This window comes from Pseudomyrmex gracilis, unplaced genomic scaffold, assembly GCF_002006095.1.
Source record: "Pseudomyrmex gracilis isolate BER0280 unplaced genomic scaffold, ASM200609v1 scaffold_74, whole genome shotgun sequence".
Lineage (NCBI taxonomy): Eukaryota > Metazoa > Arthropoda > Insecta > Hymenoptera > Formicidae > Pseudomyrmex > Pseudomyrmex gracilis.
The window spans coordinates 178072-194821 of record NW_018020658.1 but is presented as its reverse complement, the minus strand read 5'-3'; the positions used below and the strand labels follow the sequence as shown (position 1 = coordinate 194821).

Here is a 16750-nt window from a genome sequence, read left to right as displayed (position 1 = left end):
ATGACGGTGTGAAATATATAAAAAAATGCTTCTTTAAAAAAAAAAAAAAAAAAAAAAAAAAAAAAAATGCTTTTGCAGGAACTATTCTACGAGCAAATCATAATTGTCGATCTCTTCAAACGAACTGTTAACATTTTGTATCCAATCGCTTATTCTTTTTTCATTCTCTTTGTCCGCTTTCGTATACTTCCTCTTCTTTTTTGTCTCTCGTTTGTTTTCTCTCGCATTTTCCTCTTCTCTGTCGCTTTCTTCCAAAAAACTGACTTTCACGCCACGTTTTCTCTTGTAAAAACGCTTGGGCGGCTGTAGCATTTAAATATGAACACACAATTGTGATTACGAATGGATTGCGATTACGCTGAATAAAATTTATACATACGTGTAAAATATACATACCTCTGAAAAACGTGTGGGTTCGGCATCCTCGAACAAACGAATCTCAGTCCCAAAGGTTGATCGTTTTTCTGATTCGGATAAAACATCAAATGTGTCGGAAAAGTTAAGATAGTCTATAAGATGTTTATTCTCTTCCTTCGCAGATATTTTGCTATCTTCTTTATTTTCCGCAAGACGTTCGTCCTTTCGCTTCTCAACTGTTTCGCCGTTCGTTATCTGAAGATCCTCATTGTCTGTCTCTAAGAACTTGTTCTCTCGGTTCTCTTGCTCCGTAAGCGTTTTGATTGGTTTTATTGCTCCTTTGTTTTTTTTCACGAACTCTCTCTTCTTTGTCGTTTGTTTGTTTTCTTTTCCCTCCTTAGATGATTTCTTATTTATATTGGAATGCACTATCGGCGTACTTTGAACGAAGTATTTAGCTCGGGAAAACATCGATAATGTCGGAGGTCGCCACGGACTGTCGATGCTTGCAACATTTGCTGTGTTCGAGATAGGCGACAAAGATTTTGTCAAAGACAAATAATTCGAATCATCCCCGCGTTTTACAATTGTATTGTTAACTAAGTTTCTCGGTCGAAGAGGAGAACGAAAGTCAGTGCTGGATATTCTATTAACTATCATGTTATCTACATTTTCAATGGATATAATTTTTGGTGTACTTAGATTTTCATTTTGCTTTGCAGGTGTGGCGACGAATGATGTTTTCTCTTCTGCAGCATCTATTCGTTTAATATCTTTTTTAGTATTCTCTGTTTCGACATCCTTCGTATTTAGCTCTTGCAGTTGCTTTGCACGTTCTGTCACAGATAATGTTTTATCTTCTGCAACGTGAATGTCTATTTGTTTTTTCCCTTCCTTTTCAGTACTTTCTGTTTCAACATTCTCTACAGTCAGATCTTTTGTTGGCTCTGCAAGTTCTGTCACAGATGAAATTCTATCTTCTGCAGTGTGAATGTCTACTTGTTCTTTCTTTTTCTTTTCACTATTTTCTGTCTCAACTTTTTCTATATTTACCTCTTGTGTTTGATTCGCAAGTTCTGTCGCAGTTGGGATTTTATCTTCTGCAGTGTGAATGTCTATTTGTTTTTTCTTCTCCTTTTTAATATTCTCTGTTTCAACATTCTTAATACTTAGCTCTTCTGTTTGCTTTGCAAGTGTTGTCAAAGGTGAAATTTTATCTTCCGCAATGTGAGTGTCAATTCGTTTTTTTTTATTCTTTTTAACATTCTTCTGTGTTTTAGTATCTCCCTTTTTCCGTTTTTTTGCGTTCAATCTCTTTTTCTTTGGAATCCTTTCCTGCGTATCATTAGGATCAAATGTAAACTCGTAAACACTGTCTTGATCTTCCAAGGACTTCTCAGGACTTATATTTTTGTATATAGGTAATTTTTTGTTAGTTTCGTCAGTTTTCTGCGTACTTTTTTGTTCTTTTGAGCGACGTTGTCGCTGGTTTGCATTTTTAGAAGACCGTTTAAACGCTTCTTCTATTGTGTTTTGATTCTTATCAACAACTTTTCTCGGCCTAAGTTGTCTCTGAGTGGATCCACTCGCTTTTGCCACTTTAGTACGAGGTCTCAGAGTGCGTTTCTCAGCGTTTCTACGTGCGGCCATTGTCCAATACCTTTAAGTACTTCTTCGCATCATGCAACAAACAACGATAAAACGTTGATAATGCAACTAAATTATAATTGTTCAGTTTAGCGTCTTACCTCAACTGTCAACGGTAAATAGCAAAAAATATGATGCGCACTTTTTCACAATACTAGTAAATAATCACTATACGTATCACGATTGCCAACTTTAACTGGTGTGACCCTATGCGCCGCTCACCTAGTTCTAAAGCAAAAGTTACTAGAACGGGCGTCTTACATGAAAATCTACAAAATGGTCGCCAATCACAAGCCGTGTCTAAAATCGCATTGGTCACTTTGTAAATTGACCTTAAACACAAGTTCGGAACTGTGGCTGGAACTGGCCGCTCTCATTCTTTTTTCTGCTAAAATTAACTATTTTTCTTACACAATCAATAAATTGTTAACCTACAAAAATGACCGACGAGAAATCCACGGTTCAAGAATTTAAACTGGATCCAGATTGCGAATTGAGATTCGAAGTGGAGAGCAAAAATGAGAAAGTTACATTAGAGGTAAACAAAGCGTATTTTTTATTTTAGTTGTCTAATTTGTTTTTTTTTTTTTTTTAACATTGAGGTTAACAAAATTATTTTTAATTGTAGTTAAAGAGCGGCCTTGCAGAGGTTTTCGGGACGGAACTGGTAAAAGGAAAAAAATATGAGTTTATCGCTGGTGCAAAAGTCGCTGTTTACACCTGGCAGGGTTGTACTGTCGAGCTTATCGGTAAGACTGATGTCAGTTACGTGGCTAAAGAAACACCAATGGGCTTGTATTTGAATTGTCACGCAGCGATGGAACGGATACGAGAGAATGCAGAAAAGGACGACACCAGAGGTCCAATAACAATGGTTGTGGGTCCGTGCGATGTTGGAAAATCCACACTGTGTAGAATTCTGTTAAATTATGCTGTTAGAATGGGTAGAAGGCCAATTTTTGTCGATCTTGACGTTGGCCAAGGACACATAGCCATCCCCGGCACAGTTGGTGCTTTACTAGTGGAACGACCGTCCAATGTAGTAGAAGGTTTCAGTCAGCAAGCTCCGTTGGTCTTCCACTTCGGACACAAAACGCCATCGTCCAACTTGGCATTGTATAATTTACTCGTAACACGGTTGGCGGAGGTCTGTTCTGACAGATTGCAAGCCAACAAGAAAGCCAAAGCGTCGGGAATCATCATAAACACATGCGGTTGGATCAAAGGTCAAGGTTACAAGATACTCACGCACGCTGCACAGGCTTTTGAAATCGACGCGATTTTAGTGCTGGATCAAGAGAGACTGTACAACGAGCTGGTGAGAGACATGCCGGATTTTGTAAAAGTGGTTTTCTTGCCGAAGAGCGGCGGAGTTGTCGAGAGAAGTCAAACACAGAGAACGGAAGCGAGGGATCAGAGCGTGAGAGAGTATTTTTACGGCTCGCGAACGCCGTTGTATCCTCACAGCTTCGAGGTCAAGTGGAGCGAGGCCAGACTTTACAAAATCGGAGCGCCTGTTTTACCGGCGTCTTGCATGCCTTTGGGCATGAAGGCGGAGGACAATTTGACGAAACTGGTGGCTGTCACGCCGGGACCCAGTTTGCTACATCATCTGTTATCCGTTTCGTTCGCTGATTCTCCTGAGGATGATGTTGTACAAACTAACGTAGCTGGATTTGTTTGTGTGTTAGTATGCTATTTGACAATACATTTTTTATTTCATATATTTGTTGTTAACGATGTACGTATACATATAGTATTTTACATTTCGCAGAACGAATGTGGACGTTGAGAGACAGACGTTCACGGTGCTCAGTCCGCAACCTAGACCGTTGCCAAACACAGTCCTCTTGTTGTCGGATATACAATTTATGGATAGTCACTAGGGCACGAGTTTTATTAAGGAAGATATCATGATAAATATTTGTAAAATAAACTTTTTTTATGTGATTTACACTACACGTGTGTTATTTTGTTCGCAATTTATATGTTGTTTACGTCATGTACATTCAATACATATACATATTATATATATTTTCGCTATAAAAATATACAGCATCGAATTTGGAGTAAACTTTCGGAGTTTTATATTTCTCGATATATACTTTTTTAAAAAGCGCATGTCCGTCCCCCTTCAGTGTCGGTTATGTCATGTATGTATGCGTGTGTATACGCGATGTGTCATGTGTGTGTATGTTATATACGTGCTGTGTACATAATTCAATGTGTCTTAACCTAACCTAACCTCCTCAAAAGTGAGCGCAAGAGTTCGTCAAGTCGCACGGACGAACAACATGTGTGTATAAAACACGTGTAATATTTTTTCTATTAATATAAACATACGCGACATGTGTTTCTTTGTGAGAAACGTGTATACAACAATTCATCACTTGAGGCGTAATTAAAACTTCTATTTCATTCAGTTCCTGACTCACCTCTAGCCCCAGTTGGAATTCTTTAAAATGAATAATTTATTAAATTTATTAATATCATGAAATTTGTTGATTTTTTTATTCGCATTTTGAAAGTAATCGCCGTGAGAATTTAGATTTCATAAGTCAAACAAAATTTACGAATCGCCTCTGTGTATAATTAATTGGTTTTCATTTTCAGATTTATAGATTCTGTTGTAAACGGTTTTTTTTTTTTTTAACTCAAAATAAACCATGCGCCGAGCGCGAATCAAGGCTTTGGCCGCTGTGCCGGTTCGGAAGAAATCCGGACCGGTTACGCAGGATGTAGTTTCTGACGATACGGGCAACGTGTCCGATAAGGAGCAGAAAAAAGAAGACACACCCAGTTCTGTCAAAACAGAACAAGAAATCATCAAAGATATTGCAAATACACACGAACAGAAAGAAGACGCGTTTGTTAGCGACCTGCCAGCACAAGAAACTTTTAAGGATGTGATAAAGACGATAGAGGAGACTGTTGAGAAGAACCAAGACGAAATCAATGTAGTGGAGAGAGAACCGGAAGCAGAAGTAGTTGAAAAACAAAATGTAGCATCACCCGCAAAGACAGCATCTCCGTCAAAAACATCATCTTCTTCGAAAACATTACTACCTCCAAAGATCAAACTAGCTCCAAAGAGACGCATGGTTATTTCAGAATCAGCGAGAAAACTGGCTGAGGCGAAGAGAGAATTTTTATTGAAGCACGAAAATAAAACACCTGACAGAAGCCAGTTGAGGATGTACGATTTGATATATTACAATCCTGTTACAAATCCCATGAAGTCAACAACGGTGCAGAGACAGGAAACAGTATCTCAGTGAGTAAACATTGAATACTTTGTCGTTAAAAAAAAAAAATAAATATTAGCAGAATTTGTATTTTGTGGATCTCGTTTTTCTTTCCAGATCGATAGAACGGATGGAAGAGGAGGAAGAGGACGATCCGGCGTCAATACCGGCGCCGCAAGTGAAAGTAGGTCCCGACGGTCAGTTGATAATAGACGAACAAAGTCTCGTGATCGAACAGACGCACGAGAAGAGACGCCGAGAAATAATGGAGAGCGAAGCCATCATCGAGGACGAGAACAATCACATGGGCGGTTTTTACAAAAAGCACAAGAGAAGCAAAGACTGGCCGAATTGGGAAACATTCAAGTTCTATCAGGTCTTAAATGTAGTGGGCACCGATTTCCTATTGATGCAGACTCTTTTTCCGAACAGAACCAGACAAGAGATCAAGCAAAAGTATAAAAAAGAAGAGCGAGTTAATCGTCCCTTGGTCGAGAAAGCTCTGAAGTATCATCAGGAATTTGACACCGAAATGTTGGAGGAGCAGCTGGCGATGTTGAAGAATCTAGAAAATGTTCAGGACGCAAGCAAAACCGTACCGGATAAACCCGTACAACAATCACGAATGGCGAGAAAACTTAAAAATCGATTGGTAGCGGACAGCATCGGAGAGTGCGAAGTATTGTCCGCCAATGAGGAAGAATCTGGAGAAGCGACGGCAACTAACAACGACGACGATGTGCCACCGATAAAGACAGGAAACAACGTAGAAGACGCTCAGCAACAAATAAGAGAAGAGAGCAAAGCTCGAAAAACAAAAGAAAAAGTGAAAAAGCGAGTGAAGAAAAAACGATCTAAATCAACGGACAACAGTTCTCTGAAAACGACTGTATAAGTTTTTGATTATCCAGTAATATTAAATTAAATTATTTGGAAATAATTTATAAATTTTTTAAATTTAAATCACAGAAATTGATTACATGAAAAATATTAATATATTTTTTGTTTTTTTTTTTTTATATTTTACACAATATATTTTGCGATAGTATCTTACTTTTTCTTATAGTGAAAGATGATTATATATTTGGTCTTTTCTCTTAATTAATAACACAGTTCTATGGTGTCACACGGAATCCATTTCGAGCTTTCCAGAGCGTCCCACAAGTTGTAATCCTGCTCGATAATTTCTCTGTTTGCCTTGTCAATGTCAAGGGGAACTGAGTGCTCTGCAAACAAAAATACAAATAAAATGTTAAAAGAGTTTGTTAAAAAGAAACATGATTTTACGTTGCAAACGAAATTTTAAAGTAATCTACCAATCAATTCCAATTCGTCTTCCTCAGGTTTCTGATCTGACACGTAGGTGTTGTACGCTTCTGACGTAGGTTCACTCTCGTAGTAGCCTTGCTGCCAAGCGCTGTAGCTGTTCCAATAGGACGACGTGTCGTAATAATTGTATGCTTCCGAATTCATGTTTGACGTCGGGTATTCGGAAGCTGACTGCGGTGGGGTTGAACTGTACAAGTAAATTTATAAATATTACAAAGACCATTTATTAAAAATACCTCAATTAAAAAACTTTTATGTTTTTTCTCTTTTGTGATAGATGTTCTAATCAGTTGTACGTACACGTACCCAGACATCTTGTTCCAAGGTCTAGGCACTGCGTTGCAGATCTTTAGGGATTTCGTCCCGAGTCCTCTGTAGCCATTCATAGTGATCAGACTATTTTTCTGTTCTTCTTCGTTTGCGAATCTGACAAAGCCGTAACCTTTGCTAAATCCGGAGCTGTCCAATATAACTTTGGCTGTTCTGATCGAATTGTATTTTGCGGCGAACGCTCTGTACAGGGAATAGTCATCCACATCCGTGGACAAATCGCCCACCCAAATACTGAACTCTCTTTCGGCTGCGGGCTTTCCCGTGGTGCTCGCGTGATTTAATCTGAATCTCACAGGCTGCAAGATACATCAGATCGCTTATTAGAACAACAAAACACTCGACGTTTGTGCAAGAAATTAACATTAAATGTTCAGAAAATGTAGGTTTCAAACATACAGGATTTGAACCAGGTATCATTTTGCCATTTAACTTGTGCATAGCATCAAGGGCCATCTCATCGGTTGGGAAATGCACAAAGCAGTATCCCGCGGGTTCCCCGGTGTACCGATTGCGCATTACCTTAACCGTTTGCGGCTGTTCGCCCATCTTGTGAAATGCGTTCATAATAAAACTCTCGGTCATGTACGGCTCCAACTGTAAATTCAAATTATCGTATAATTGTGTTTTTAATTATTCGAAGTTGTCGCGCTCGGAAGAGGTTAATTTATTATCTCTAAATCGAATATATACTCACGCCACCCATCCATAGTTGACACAAAACCATTGGGCCTGACATTCTATTTTATTTTGCGTCAAAGTTTTTGCACTTTACTTTATGCGGTTCTTGACACACAGCTTCAAGCTTCCGCAAAAATTGCAGAATTTGAAAACTTCTTGTTGATGGAAAGGTACATAAACAACAACACGTTTTACGTACACAACGTCAGATCTCAAAGTTCTCTACGCGACAATTGTACAATCACATTTTACCGAGAGACCGAACGTGATGGATCAGCGATAAATCGACGATATGTAAAATTACGTGTCGAAATCGAATCGATTCGATCGGTTTTTTTAATTTTAATCGGCTGAATTGAATCGCGAAATCGTTATTATCCCGTGCGCGATCGTCCCACCGAGATCGTCGCGCAAACGTCATCTGACGGCGCGACGGGCGAAGCTCGTTCCGATGCGCCATCACCTTCGGTATTCGTTCCTGGCGCTCCTGATACGTGTCCGTCCATCCTGCGTGCGTGTCCGGTGTTTCTGCTAGACGCACTGCGAGAACCTTGTGTGCTCGGCGTGCGCGTATTACGAAATCTATGGGGATTGCCCGCCGTCGTCGTGCCGCGCTGGTGGGATCTCAGGCTCGTGCGTATGTGTAAAGGACGCGACTGGTCGCGGTCACGGCGTTCCTTCCCCGTTCACGGAACGAGTAAACATGCATCGGACACGATTGTCACTGTACTTTCTGGCGCTTAGCCTCCTTCCCTTGTTAATTCGTGCCGACGAGCACAATCACGTTGTGAGTATATGATTCACCGTCGTGCATTATTTTATAATTGTTTTCTTTTTCAAGTTACTAGTTAGTAGTACGCGCAGAAATTTTACTAACGCAACCTCGCGAGATTTGGCATTTAAAGGCCAAACGTCGCGCGCTCGTGAATTTCTCTCTTTCTCTCTCTCTTTCTTTTTCTCTCTGCGTCATCTTTCTTTTTCCCTTCCTTCTCGTTACTATCGTGGAATGATGATAAGCCGGCTCTCTATCTGATCTACGTGTTAGCAGTTATCGTGTCTAATTTCACCGCTGTTTTGAATTCCATCGTCACGTATTTTTTTTCCTTTTGATTTGATCGCGTTGCATTTTTCTCTCATATGTTTCAAAAAAATTTTGACAATAACAAACATTGAACCATGGACCAATAGTGCAATTACATCAATCAAAACCTGTCTGTTTCTCAGTACGAGGATGGCGATGAAGTTGTATTATGGATGAGCACCGTAGGACCATATCACAATCGTCAGGAGACGTATTCTTATTACTCCTTACCTTTCTGCACCGGTGCTAAGAACGTCATCAGTCACTACCACGAGACTCTCTCGGAAGCTTTGCAAGGCATTGAATTGAAATTCAGTGGATTGGATATTCAATTCAAAGGTGAGTATGTTTGTGATTGATATAACAACATACACACGTGTTCAGACAGTTTTGATGATTTAGACAAAGAAATGACAAAATTTGTGTGTAATATTGTATAAATGTTTCAGAGGATATTTAATATTGTATAAATGTTTCAGAGGATATTTCAAAAACAGAATACTGCCAGATAAGCTTAAATGAAGAAAGTCAAAAGGCATTTGTTTACGCAATAAAGAACCAGTATTGGTATCAAATGTACATTGATGATTTACCAATATGGGGTAATTAATTATCAGTAGTTATTTTGTTGTTGTACGTATGTGAATTTTGTCTCACGCACATATTTCAATATTTTGTAGGTGTCGTTGGAGAAGTAGAAAACAACGATGGGATTTCGGTGTCAGATCCCTATTACATTTGGACACATAAAAAGTTTGATATCGGATACAACGGTAATCAAATAGTAGACGTTAACTTGACAAGTGAGAATAAAGTGAAGTTGGTGCAAGGTGCACGTATCCCGTTCAGTTATGAGGTTAACTGGAAAGAGAGTACTACCAAATTCGAAGACAGATTCGATAAATATCTGGATCCTAATTTTTTTCAGCACAGAGTGAGTTTGACGCGGAGTAAGATTGTTTGAGAGTTTGTAAAATTTGTAAATTGCAATAACGTGTAATCATTTATTTTTAGATACATTGGTTCAGCATCTTCAATAGTTTTATGATGGTGATCTTTCTCGTTGGACTCGTGTCCATGATATTAATGCGCACTTTGAGAAAGGATTATGCTCGATATAGCAGAGACGAAGATATGGACGACATGGAGAGAGACTTGGGCGACGAATACGGCTGGAAACAAGTTCATGGAGATGTGTTCAGGCCTGCGAGTCATGCTATGCTTTTCTCAGCTCTTATAGGTGCGGGTTACCAGGTGTGTATGTGACGTCCTTGTATTTTATCAAACAAGCGCAAAGTAAACACACATTTTAACGACGAATCGACACGCTATGTTTTCTTTTTGCGTACAGGTAACAGTGGTTGTGCTAAGTGTAATTATCTTCGCCATCCTTGGTGAGTTGTACACAGAACGCGGATCGATGCTGTCAACTGCGATATTTATGTATTCCGCCACGTCGCCCATAAACGGTTACGCAGGCGGCGGACTTTACGCGCGAATGGGCGGGCGCGTGTGGATCAAACAGATGATCCTCAGCGCTTTCATGCTGCCGCTCATGGTGTGCGGAACCGCCTTCTTTATCAATTTTATTGCCATGTATTACCACGCCAGCAGAGCGATACCTTTCGCGTCTATGGTACGTGATTGCTCTTGATTCGGATCGATTCTATCTTCCGCATTTATCATCCGAGTTAATATAATTCGCATCAATTGTGTGTGTTACAGGTTGCGGTTACATGTATCTGCATATTTGTGATATTACCGCTGACGCTGGTAGGTACGATTCTGGGTCGTAATCTCGCGGGAACACCGGACGCGCCGTGTCGCGTGAACGCGGTGCCACGACCGATACCGGAGAAGAAGTGGTTCATGGAACCACTGGTTATCATAATGCTCGGTGGAATCTTACCCTTCGGCTCAATCTTTATTGAAATGTACGGGTCTTATATCGTTACGCATATCTTTCATCAGTTTATATGCTCTTGAATGATCTCACGTTGAACGATTCGATTTTTCAGGTATTTCATTTTTACTTCATTCTGGGCGTACAAGATCTATTACGTTTACGGCTTTATGTTGCTAGTATTTGTTATTCTCATGATAGTGACGGTGTGCGTCACTATTGTATGTACATATTTCTTGCTGAACGCTGAAGACTATCGATGGTAAGTTTATTCGCTTACATATTCGCTTCATATTCGATCTTTTGCGCACTTCTCACCAAACGCGTAAACATTTATTCTATTTTTTCATCTCGCAGGCAGTGGACAAGCTTTCTCGCGGCAGCTTCAACGGCCGGTTACGTTTATATTTATTCCTTTTATTATTTCTTCTTCAAAACCAAGTAAGTGAACGTTGCAATTCAAAATTTTGTGATTTCGTCTCTTAACAATTTGTTTTTGATGTTTCTTGTTTTTTTTTTGTCGCAGAATGTACGGTCTCTTCCAAACGGCATTTTACTTCGGTTACATGGCGTTGTTCAGCTTGGCTCTGGGTATCATGTGCGGCACCGTCGGGTACATAGGCACCAACGCATTCGTGCGAAAGATATATTCCACGGTCAAAATAGACTAAAACGAACATCATTGTGCAACTAAATAAAAAAAAAAAAAAAAAAAGTATCGTTCGCACATCACGACGATGCGATCTATTGTATCAATGTGCAATGTTCATTGCTCTCGACAAAATTGGAGAGAACACACTGGTTCTTCATTTTCTTCGTCCGTCTCCATCCGATGAATACGTCACGTTGCATTGGGAGTTCGCCATTTCTTCTGTTTCTCCGTGATGATCGTCATCTTCGATTTACGTTATAGAAGCGGCTCCCCCCGCGTCATGTGTGTATGAGTGTCATTCAACGCGTTACTCTTCCAACGGTCTCCTCAACGTCGTACCAGATATATATCTTCCGTTGGGATATACTTGAAGATTCTTATCCATCCACGTATCGTATACACATTCGTTTGATCCTTTCTTTTTCTTTCCGAGTTGCTATTTGCTAGCGAGCAGGTAAATAAAAGAGAGAGATGTGCTGTAAGTGGATCCTACTGATACTAGTTAAGTGCGCGTATTACGACAGTTATTTTTGTCAATAATAAAAATGTATAATTGTAAGTGTATTGCGAATTCCATTTCGGGAGTCCGCGCGATTGTACGAAGAGAGTTCTTCGCAGTCGCATTTAAATAACTTAGGACACACGTTAATGAGATCGCGAGATCGCGATGATATTTTACATGTGTAAACAAACCTCCTGTTCTGTTCGGCGTAGAAATAATTGTGCGATCGAACCGTCACCCACCCACACGTGCGCAACAACTTCGAGAACTTCGACCCGACTTCGATTTGTAAAAACTCCCTCTCCCCCAGCTTAATCAACAACAAAAAAAAAAAAAAAAAAAAAACGATAAACGATATACAAAATTTACTGTTTTTTCCTCGATCGATCTCTAGCGGATAGAGAATTTGAGAGATAAGTTTTAGACGTAGAAGAATGCGTCGATGGTAATTAATTTATTAATTTTGTAGTTTTTGTAAGGCAACTTCATCATGATGTGCAAGTTACGTGAGAAATAATAGTGATGTCACTCTTACAATTTTTATGGTGTGTCAGAGGTGTTTTTTTTTTTTTACTCGGCAGGAGTTCTCAACTTATCTTTAGACTAGAAACGTAGTTCAAAGATAAGAAACGAAAGTCGTGGTGCATGTGTATCGACAAAAAATCTTCGGTTTTTACGTTACAATTCTTTATACCGCGATTGTCTAATTCTTTCTCTTCCTCTCTCTCTATCTCTCTCTTTCTTTATATATATATTTTTATACCTCTATTTTTGTTTCGAACAAAATTCTCACTCGCGATTTTTGCGATACACATGCACGAAATAATCCCGCACACTATTGCGTATTATTACGGTTGCTGTGTCTCTCGAAAAACGAATAAGTTATCATTCTACAAACCAAAAAAAAAAAAAAAATGGATAATATATTCGCGAATTATAATTAAACACGATAAGAGCAGTAATTGTCAGCGATTTCATCGCGTAACTAATGTTGGTGGAAATCTTCGAGAAAATAAAAACGATTTGTTGTTAGACGTAGCGATTATGAAACAAATATAAAATTTTTACGTACAAGATGTGCAGTCGCAGTCTTTTTCTCCTCTCACGTCGTAGAGAAGTTTCAAAATTTTCCCGCGCTCGACCCGCGCCTGCGATCTCGTTCCCATGTGTTAAATATTCTAATAATTTTTTGTCTGCCCGTCATTACACCTTTATTCGCGTGATCATAATCGCGATCGACAAACAAACGCCACGATAGTGTCGCAGGGAATTTGTTAATCGGCACGAGCGGACGATGAAAAATCGGTCAGTTGATCACTGTGGTGACCGTGTGGCACGAGGGACTGTCGCGCAACTTCACATGTCATCGGTGCCACGGCGCATACGTCGGCGCAACGTCGACGAACATCACCGGGTCGGAGCAAACCGCGTTCGAAAGCGTTGATTATACGGGGAAACACGCACACACGGTGGTGATCGCCGCAGCGAGTTCGGATCGCGACTGAATTTTCACATTTGAATTTACGAAGAAACCGACAACGATGGCGCCGAAACAGAGGATGCGCATCGCCAACGAGAAGGCGACAAAAAACATAACATTACGAGGAAACGTCCCCAAATCATCGGTGAGTTCCACGTTGTTTGATGTATTCGTTGTCACCACCGACCATCTGTCACGAGCGATCCCGTCACAATTTGCGACGACGATCGTTTTCATTTGATCCGATCCGTAAAAAGCTCGAAAGAATTGTTTTGTATTTAAAAAAATAATAAAGAATTTTACGTGACGAGATCTGTTATGTTTTGAGGATTATATTTTTCTTTTTTATCGAGAGCTCGCGTATGAATCATTACAGTTGTTACCACGTGTAAAATAAAAGAACGCTCTTGTGTCCAATTGAAATTTATGCTGATGCAATTGTGTTTCAACTGTGTGCTACTTGCTCATTTGTGCAAACACGCGAGTATCGTGCAAAAATTTAAGGTTATAGAAAACTGTTTATGTGAGACACACACTGTCGAACAATGTCGAATGTTCTGTTTTCTCTCTCTCACTTGTAGATTAATTCCATTAAAATTGTTTGATTTGAGAAATATATTCAATCTCCGACGGTGTGACTTTACAACAAAATATTTACACACAATGATAAACATATGATAAAGTCTACCATATGGTTTTCCATCTGTTTGCATAAAAGTGTCAAAGATAATTAAAATGTACACGAGCATGTTGTTTAATTCTGTTCTGTTAATTGACACTCTTTTGCATTTGCTTTTACTGTGTCGAACTAATTGCAAATTTTGTTACTCTAGAAATCGCAAGAAGAAGGGTCGCCTGTTGGACCTTGGCTCTTAGCTCTATTTCTCTTTGTTGTTTGCGGATCTGGTATGTATCAGCACAACAATGTTTTCTGTGAAAACTTGTTAGATTCTTATAAAGTGTTCCTTAATTTTTAAAAATTGTACACATTTTGTGTTGCAGCTGTGTTTCAAATTATCCAGAGTATCAGGATGGCTTGAAGATAAGAAGAAGAAAAAAGCGGCTCTGTTAATATTTACAATTAATAGCAAACCACCATTTATACAACTCACTCTGATATGAAAAAAAGAGACTGACAGACTGTTCTGATGTAAATTCTTCAAAACCTACAAAAAAAAAAAAAAAAGAAAAAAGAGAAGAAACATATAAGAAAACAATGTAATCGGCAAAATGGCAAACTTTAGACAGTAGTTGTAAAATCTTATACAGAAGCTCAAAATATTATTATTTATATTGTTTAGCATTTAAATAAGATAATAATTAACTTAATTGCGCGCTACACATGGACGAAAGAAAAATATTTTCCTGCAAATAATATTGTTATAAAGAAAAAATATATTGCAATCTTATAAATCAAACATACGTAGATCTTCTAAAATCTCTGCATGTTGATTTATTGTTTTACTTCTCTCTGTTGTTGGTCAAACAAGTCGCGTTTTAGTCAATGTGTACAATATTGTACAATAGTGTTATAAATTTTCTCACAATTTCAATGTTCTTCCGTCTATGTGTGGATAGAAAATAATTGTATATACATATAAAAGCGATTTATTGTGCAGATTTTTTTTCTTGAAACAAACCTGTCTAATCGAATTGACGAAATTAGACACGCCTGTTTCAAAAAGCATTCCACTGTAAGCAGTTGGTTAGCTTTCGTTTATAATGGCCTTTTGTATAATGTTTATGCATCACTGTGCGTGTACGTTGCGTGCTTCATAAGGTCATTATATATTTACGAAAAAAAACTAGCAATAAGAAAAAAAATAATTTGTCTATATAAACTTTGCTATTGACAGTACATTGTCTCTTTTATGAAACGAATGAATTGTATTATCAATAAAAAAAATTATATGGTTTTATATGCAATGTTTTTTTTTTTTTTTTTTTTTAATGAAAATATATGTCTTGTATTTACTATTATTACATCGTTATTTATTAAACAAGCTCTTACTAACATTTCCGAATTGGTTCGAGATAACTTACATGGTGGTGTGTCTCCGAAATACTTCCGAGTTTTGTCGTTTCATCTTTTGAACAAGAAAAAGAAAAAAAAATTAACAATCAAAATGATTCATTTATCATATGTTGTCAAGGTTTGGTTACAAAACATATCGTGCGCACACACACACACGTAATACAATTCTACACAAAACGTTGGAGTTTATCTTTTAGTATAGAATTGCATTTTTGATGTATAGAATTTTGGTTTATAAGAAAGAAAAAAATATTTAACTTTTAGACAAATTTTACTTGTTGTAGAGTTATATGCGCAAAAAAAAGAGAAAAAGAATTATCAAAAATAATAATGTCTTCTTATTTTGAAAAAGTAAAAAAAAAAAAATAAGTCTGAGTATCTGAAAGTAAAGTTTCAGTCTTTTATTTTTCGGGCGATCGCTTTAACCATTAGGCTATTCAGGGATCTTGCACAAATAATGTTGTTCCGCATGTAGGGAACCGTTTTTTTTTCTGAGAATTGTTTGCAGACTATTTCAATGTCGCCGTTTTGTAATAAACGGTACCTTCGTAAGAACGGTGAAGTTTTATACAATTGTAAAGGAAAACAAGAACAATTTTTTACAATTGTAAGGAAACTAGAACCACTCATTTTCGAACTAATCGAATTTCTAAATGTAACACAATTTGTCAATTAGTCACATTAGAAATAACAGAAAGAATCCGTCCGTTGGAAACCTTGGCGGAAATGTTTTCTCGGTGAGTACTATGTTAGATATGGATACATTTCACAAACCAATAGAATAGATTAGAGCCTTCTCTAGCTCGCGAGAAACGTCGTGCGCGGTTTTTGCACGACGATATCTCTTTTAGGCGATGTCACCCGTGTGATCAGTTGGAAAGGCTCTGGAGAATAAGATCAATCATAAGATAGATATAATAGGATAGAAAAAGTGCAAGAGAATATCCTGAACCGGGATTCGAACCCGGATCTTCCGCATTCCGAAGCGACTACTCTCACAACTGCGCTATACTCAGACCTAGCTACTGTACGTTATTGTAAGGCATTTATGTGTCTCGATAGTAACAACAAAACGAAATTATAGAAGTTGCAAATAAATAAAAAATCTTTACTACTACTTTATAATATAAATAAATGACCATAAAGGCTATTATTTACAAATTTATTATTAAAATATTACTTTTCTCTCTTTTTCTGTCTCTGATAAATAAAATGAAATAAAGTTGAAATAATATCAGAAAATCGCGAGTTTATACTAAACAATACTTCATCATATACAAGGAAAACAATTTAAAACATTCGTAATAATAATCTTTTCCTAAACGTAACTAAAGTCACGTGACAGGAAAGAGTAGAAAAACAACACGTGAAAATAACGTGACTAATTTATATTATATATAACATTAAATAATACATATTATACATATAATTTATTATATATTTATAATATTATACTTTATATTGTATTATATGTATTATATACATACTACAGTAATGTCACTGACCTC

The 16750-nt window shown here is 37.9% G+C and overlaps 6 protein-coding genes across 11 annotated transcripts; 4 read left to right on the top strand and 2 right to left on the bottom strand.

Moving 5' to 3' along the window:
• Positions 1-37: 37 nt before the first annotated feature.
• Positions 38-2167, bottom strand: LOC109854835 (titin homolog). Of its 2 annotated transcripts, XM_020428346.1 has the most exons (3): positions 2106-2167; positions 397-2029; positions 38-303 (listed from the first exon to the last, which is right to left on the bottom strand). In XM_020428346.1, the coding sequence occupies exons 2-3, from the start codon at positions 2005-2007 to the stop codon at positions 82-84; spliced, it is 1833 nt and encodes a 610-aa protein (XP_020283935.1). In that variant the 5' UTR covers positions 2008-2029; positions 2106-2167; the 3' UTR covers positions 38-81. The 2 variants fall into 2 exon arrangements, with proteins under 2 accessions (XP_020283935.1, XP_020283934.1); XM_020428345.1 differs by having other exon boundaries at positions 397-2146.
• A 187-nt stretch (positions 2168-2354) lies between these two features.
• LOC109854870 (protein CLP1 homolog) lies at positions 2355-3963 on the top strand. Of its 2 annotated transcripts, XM_020428434.1 has the most exons (4): positions 2355-2542; positions 2633-2753; positions 2820-3690; positions 3779-3963. In XM_020428434.1, the coding sequence occupies exons 1-4, from the start codon at positions 2444-2446 to the stop codon at positions 3888-3890; spliced, it is 1203 nt and encodes a 400-aa protein (XP_020284023.1). In that variant the 5' UTR covers positions 2355-2443; the 3' UTR covers positions 3891-3963. The 2 variants fall into 2 exon arrangements, with proteins under 2 accessions (XP_020284023.1, XP_020284022.1); XM_020428433.1 differs by having other exon boundaries at positions 2633-3690.
• Positions 3964-4053: 90 nt separating this feature from the next.
• Positions 4054-6218, top strand: LOC109854869 (transcription factor TFIIIB component B'' homolog). Of its 3 annotated transcripts, none has more exons than XM_020428431.1 (3): positions 4054-4300; positions 4618-5278; positions 5367-6218. In XM_020428431.1, exons 2-3 carry the CDS (start codon positions 4671-4673, stop codon positions 6142-6144), a joined length of 1386 nt encoding a protein of 461 aa, XP_020284020.1. In that variant the 5' UTR covers positions 4054-4300; positions 4618-4670; the 3' UTR covers positions 6145-6218. The 3 variants fall into 3 exon arrangements, with proteins under 3 accessions (XP_020284020.1, XP_020284021.1, XP_020284019.1); XM_020428432.1 differs by having other exon boundaries at positions 4054-4317; XM_020428430.1 differs by having other exon boundaries at positions 4054-4401.
• A 46-nt stretch (positions 6219-6264) lies between these two features.
• Positions 6265-8006, bottom strand: LOC109854902 (tRNA selenocysteine 1-associated protein 1). Of its 2 annotated transcripts, none has more exons than XM_020428492.1 (5): positions 7606-8006; positions 7308-7505; positions 6879-7207; positions 6566-6765; positions 6265-6475 (listed from the first exon to the last, which is right to left on the bottom strand). In XM_020428492.1, the coding sequence occupies exons 1-5, from the start codon at positions 7645-7647 to the stop codon at positions 6351-6353; spliced, it is 894 nt and encodes a 297-aa protein (XP_020284081.1). In that variant the 5' UTR covers positions 7648-8006; the 3' UTR covers positions 6265-6350. The 2 variants fall into 2 exon arrangements, with proteins under 2 accessions (XP_020284081.1, XP_020284082.1); XM_020428493.1 differs by having other exon boundaries at positions 6885-7207; positions 7606-8005.
• Positions 8007-8107: 101 nt separating this feature from the next.
• LOC109854900 (transmembrane 9 superfamily member 3) lies at positions 8108-12646 on the top strand. Its single transcript, XM_020428489.1, has 10 exons — positions 8108-8376; positions 8814-9009; positions 9150-9272; positions 9351-9604; positions 9685-9924; positions 10022-10306; positions 10396-10604; positions 10689-10835; positions 10931-11014; positions 11100-12646. The coding sequence occupies exons 1-10, from the start codon at positions 8293-8295 to the stop codon at positions 11242-11244; spliced, it is 1767 nt and encodes a 588-aa protein (XP_020284078.1). The 5' UTR covers positions 8108-8292; the 3' UTR covers positions 11245-12646.
• A 356-nt stretch (positions 12647-13002) lies between these two features.
• Positions 13003-14407, top strand: LOC109854905 (stress-associated endoplasmic reticulum protein 2). The gene is made up of 3 exons (XM_020428496.1): positions 13003-13352; positions 14041-14113; positions 14210-14407. The coding sequence occupies exons 1-3, from the start codon at positions 13269-13271 to the stop codon at positions 14245-14247; spliced, it is 195 nt and encodes a 64-aa protein (XP_020284085.1). The 5' UTR covers positions 13003-13268; the 3' UTR covers positions 14248-14407.
• The last annotated feature ends 2343 nt before the right edge of the window (positions 14408-16750 follow it).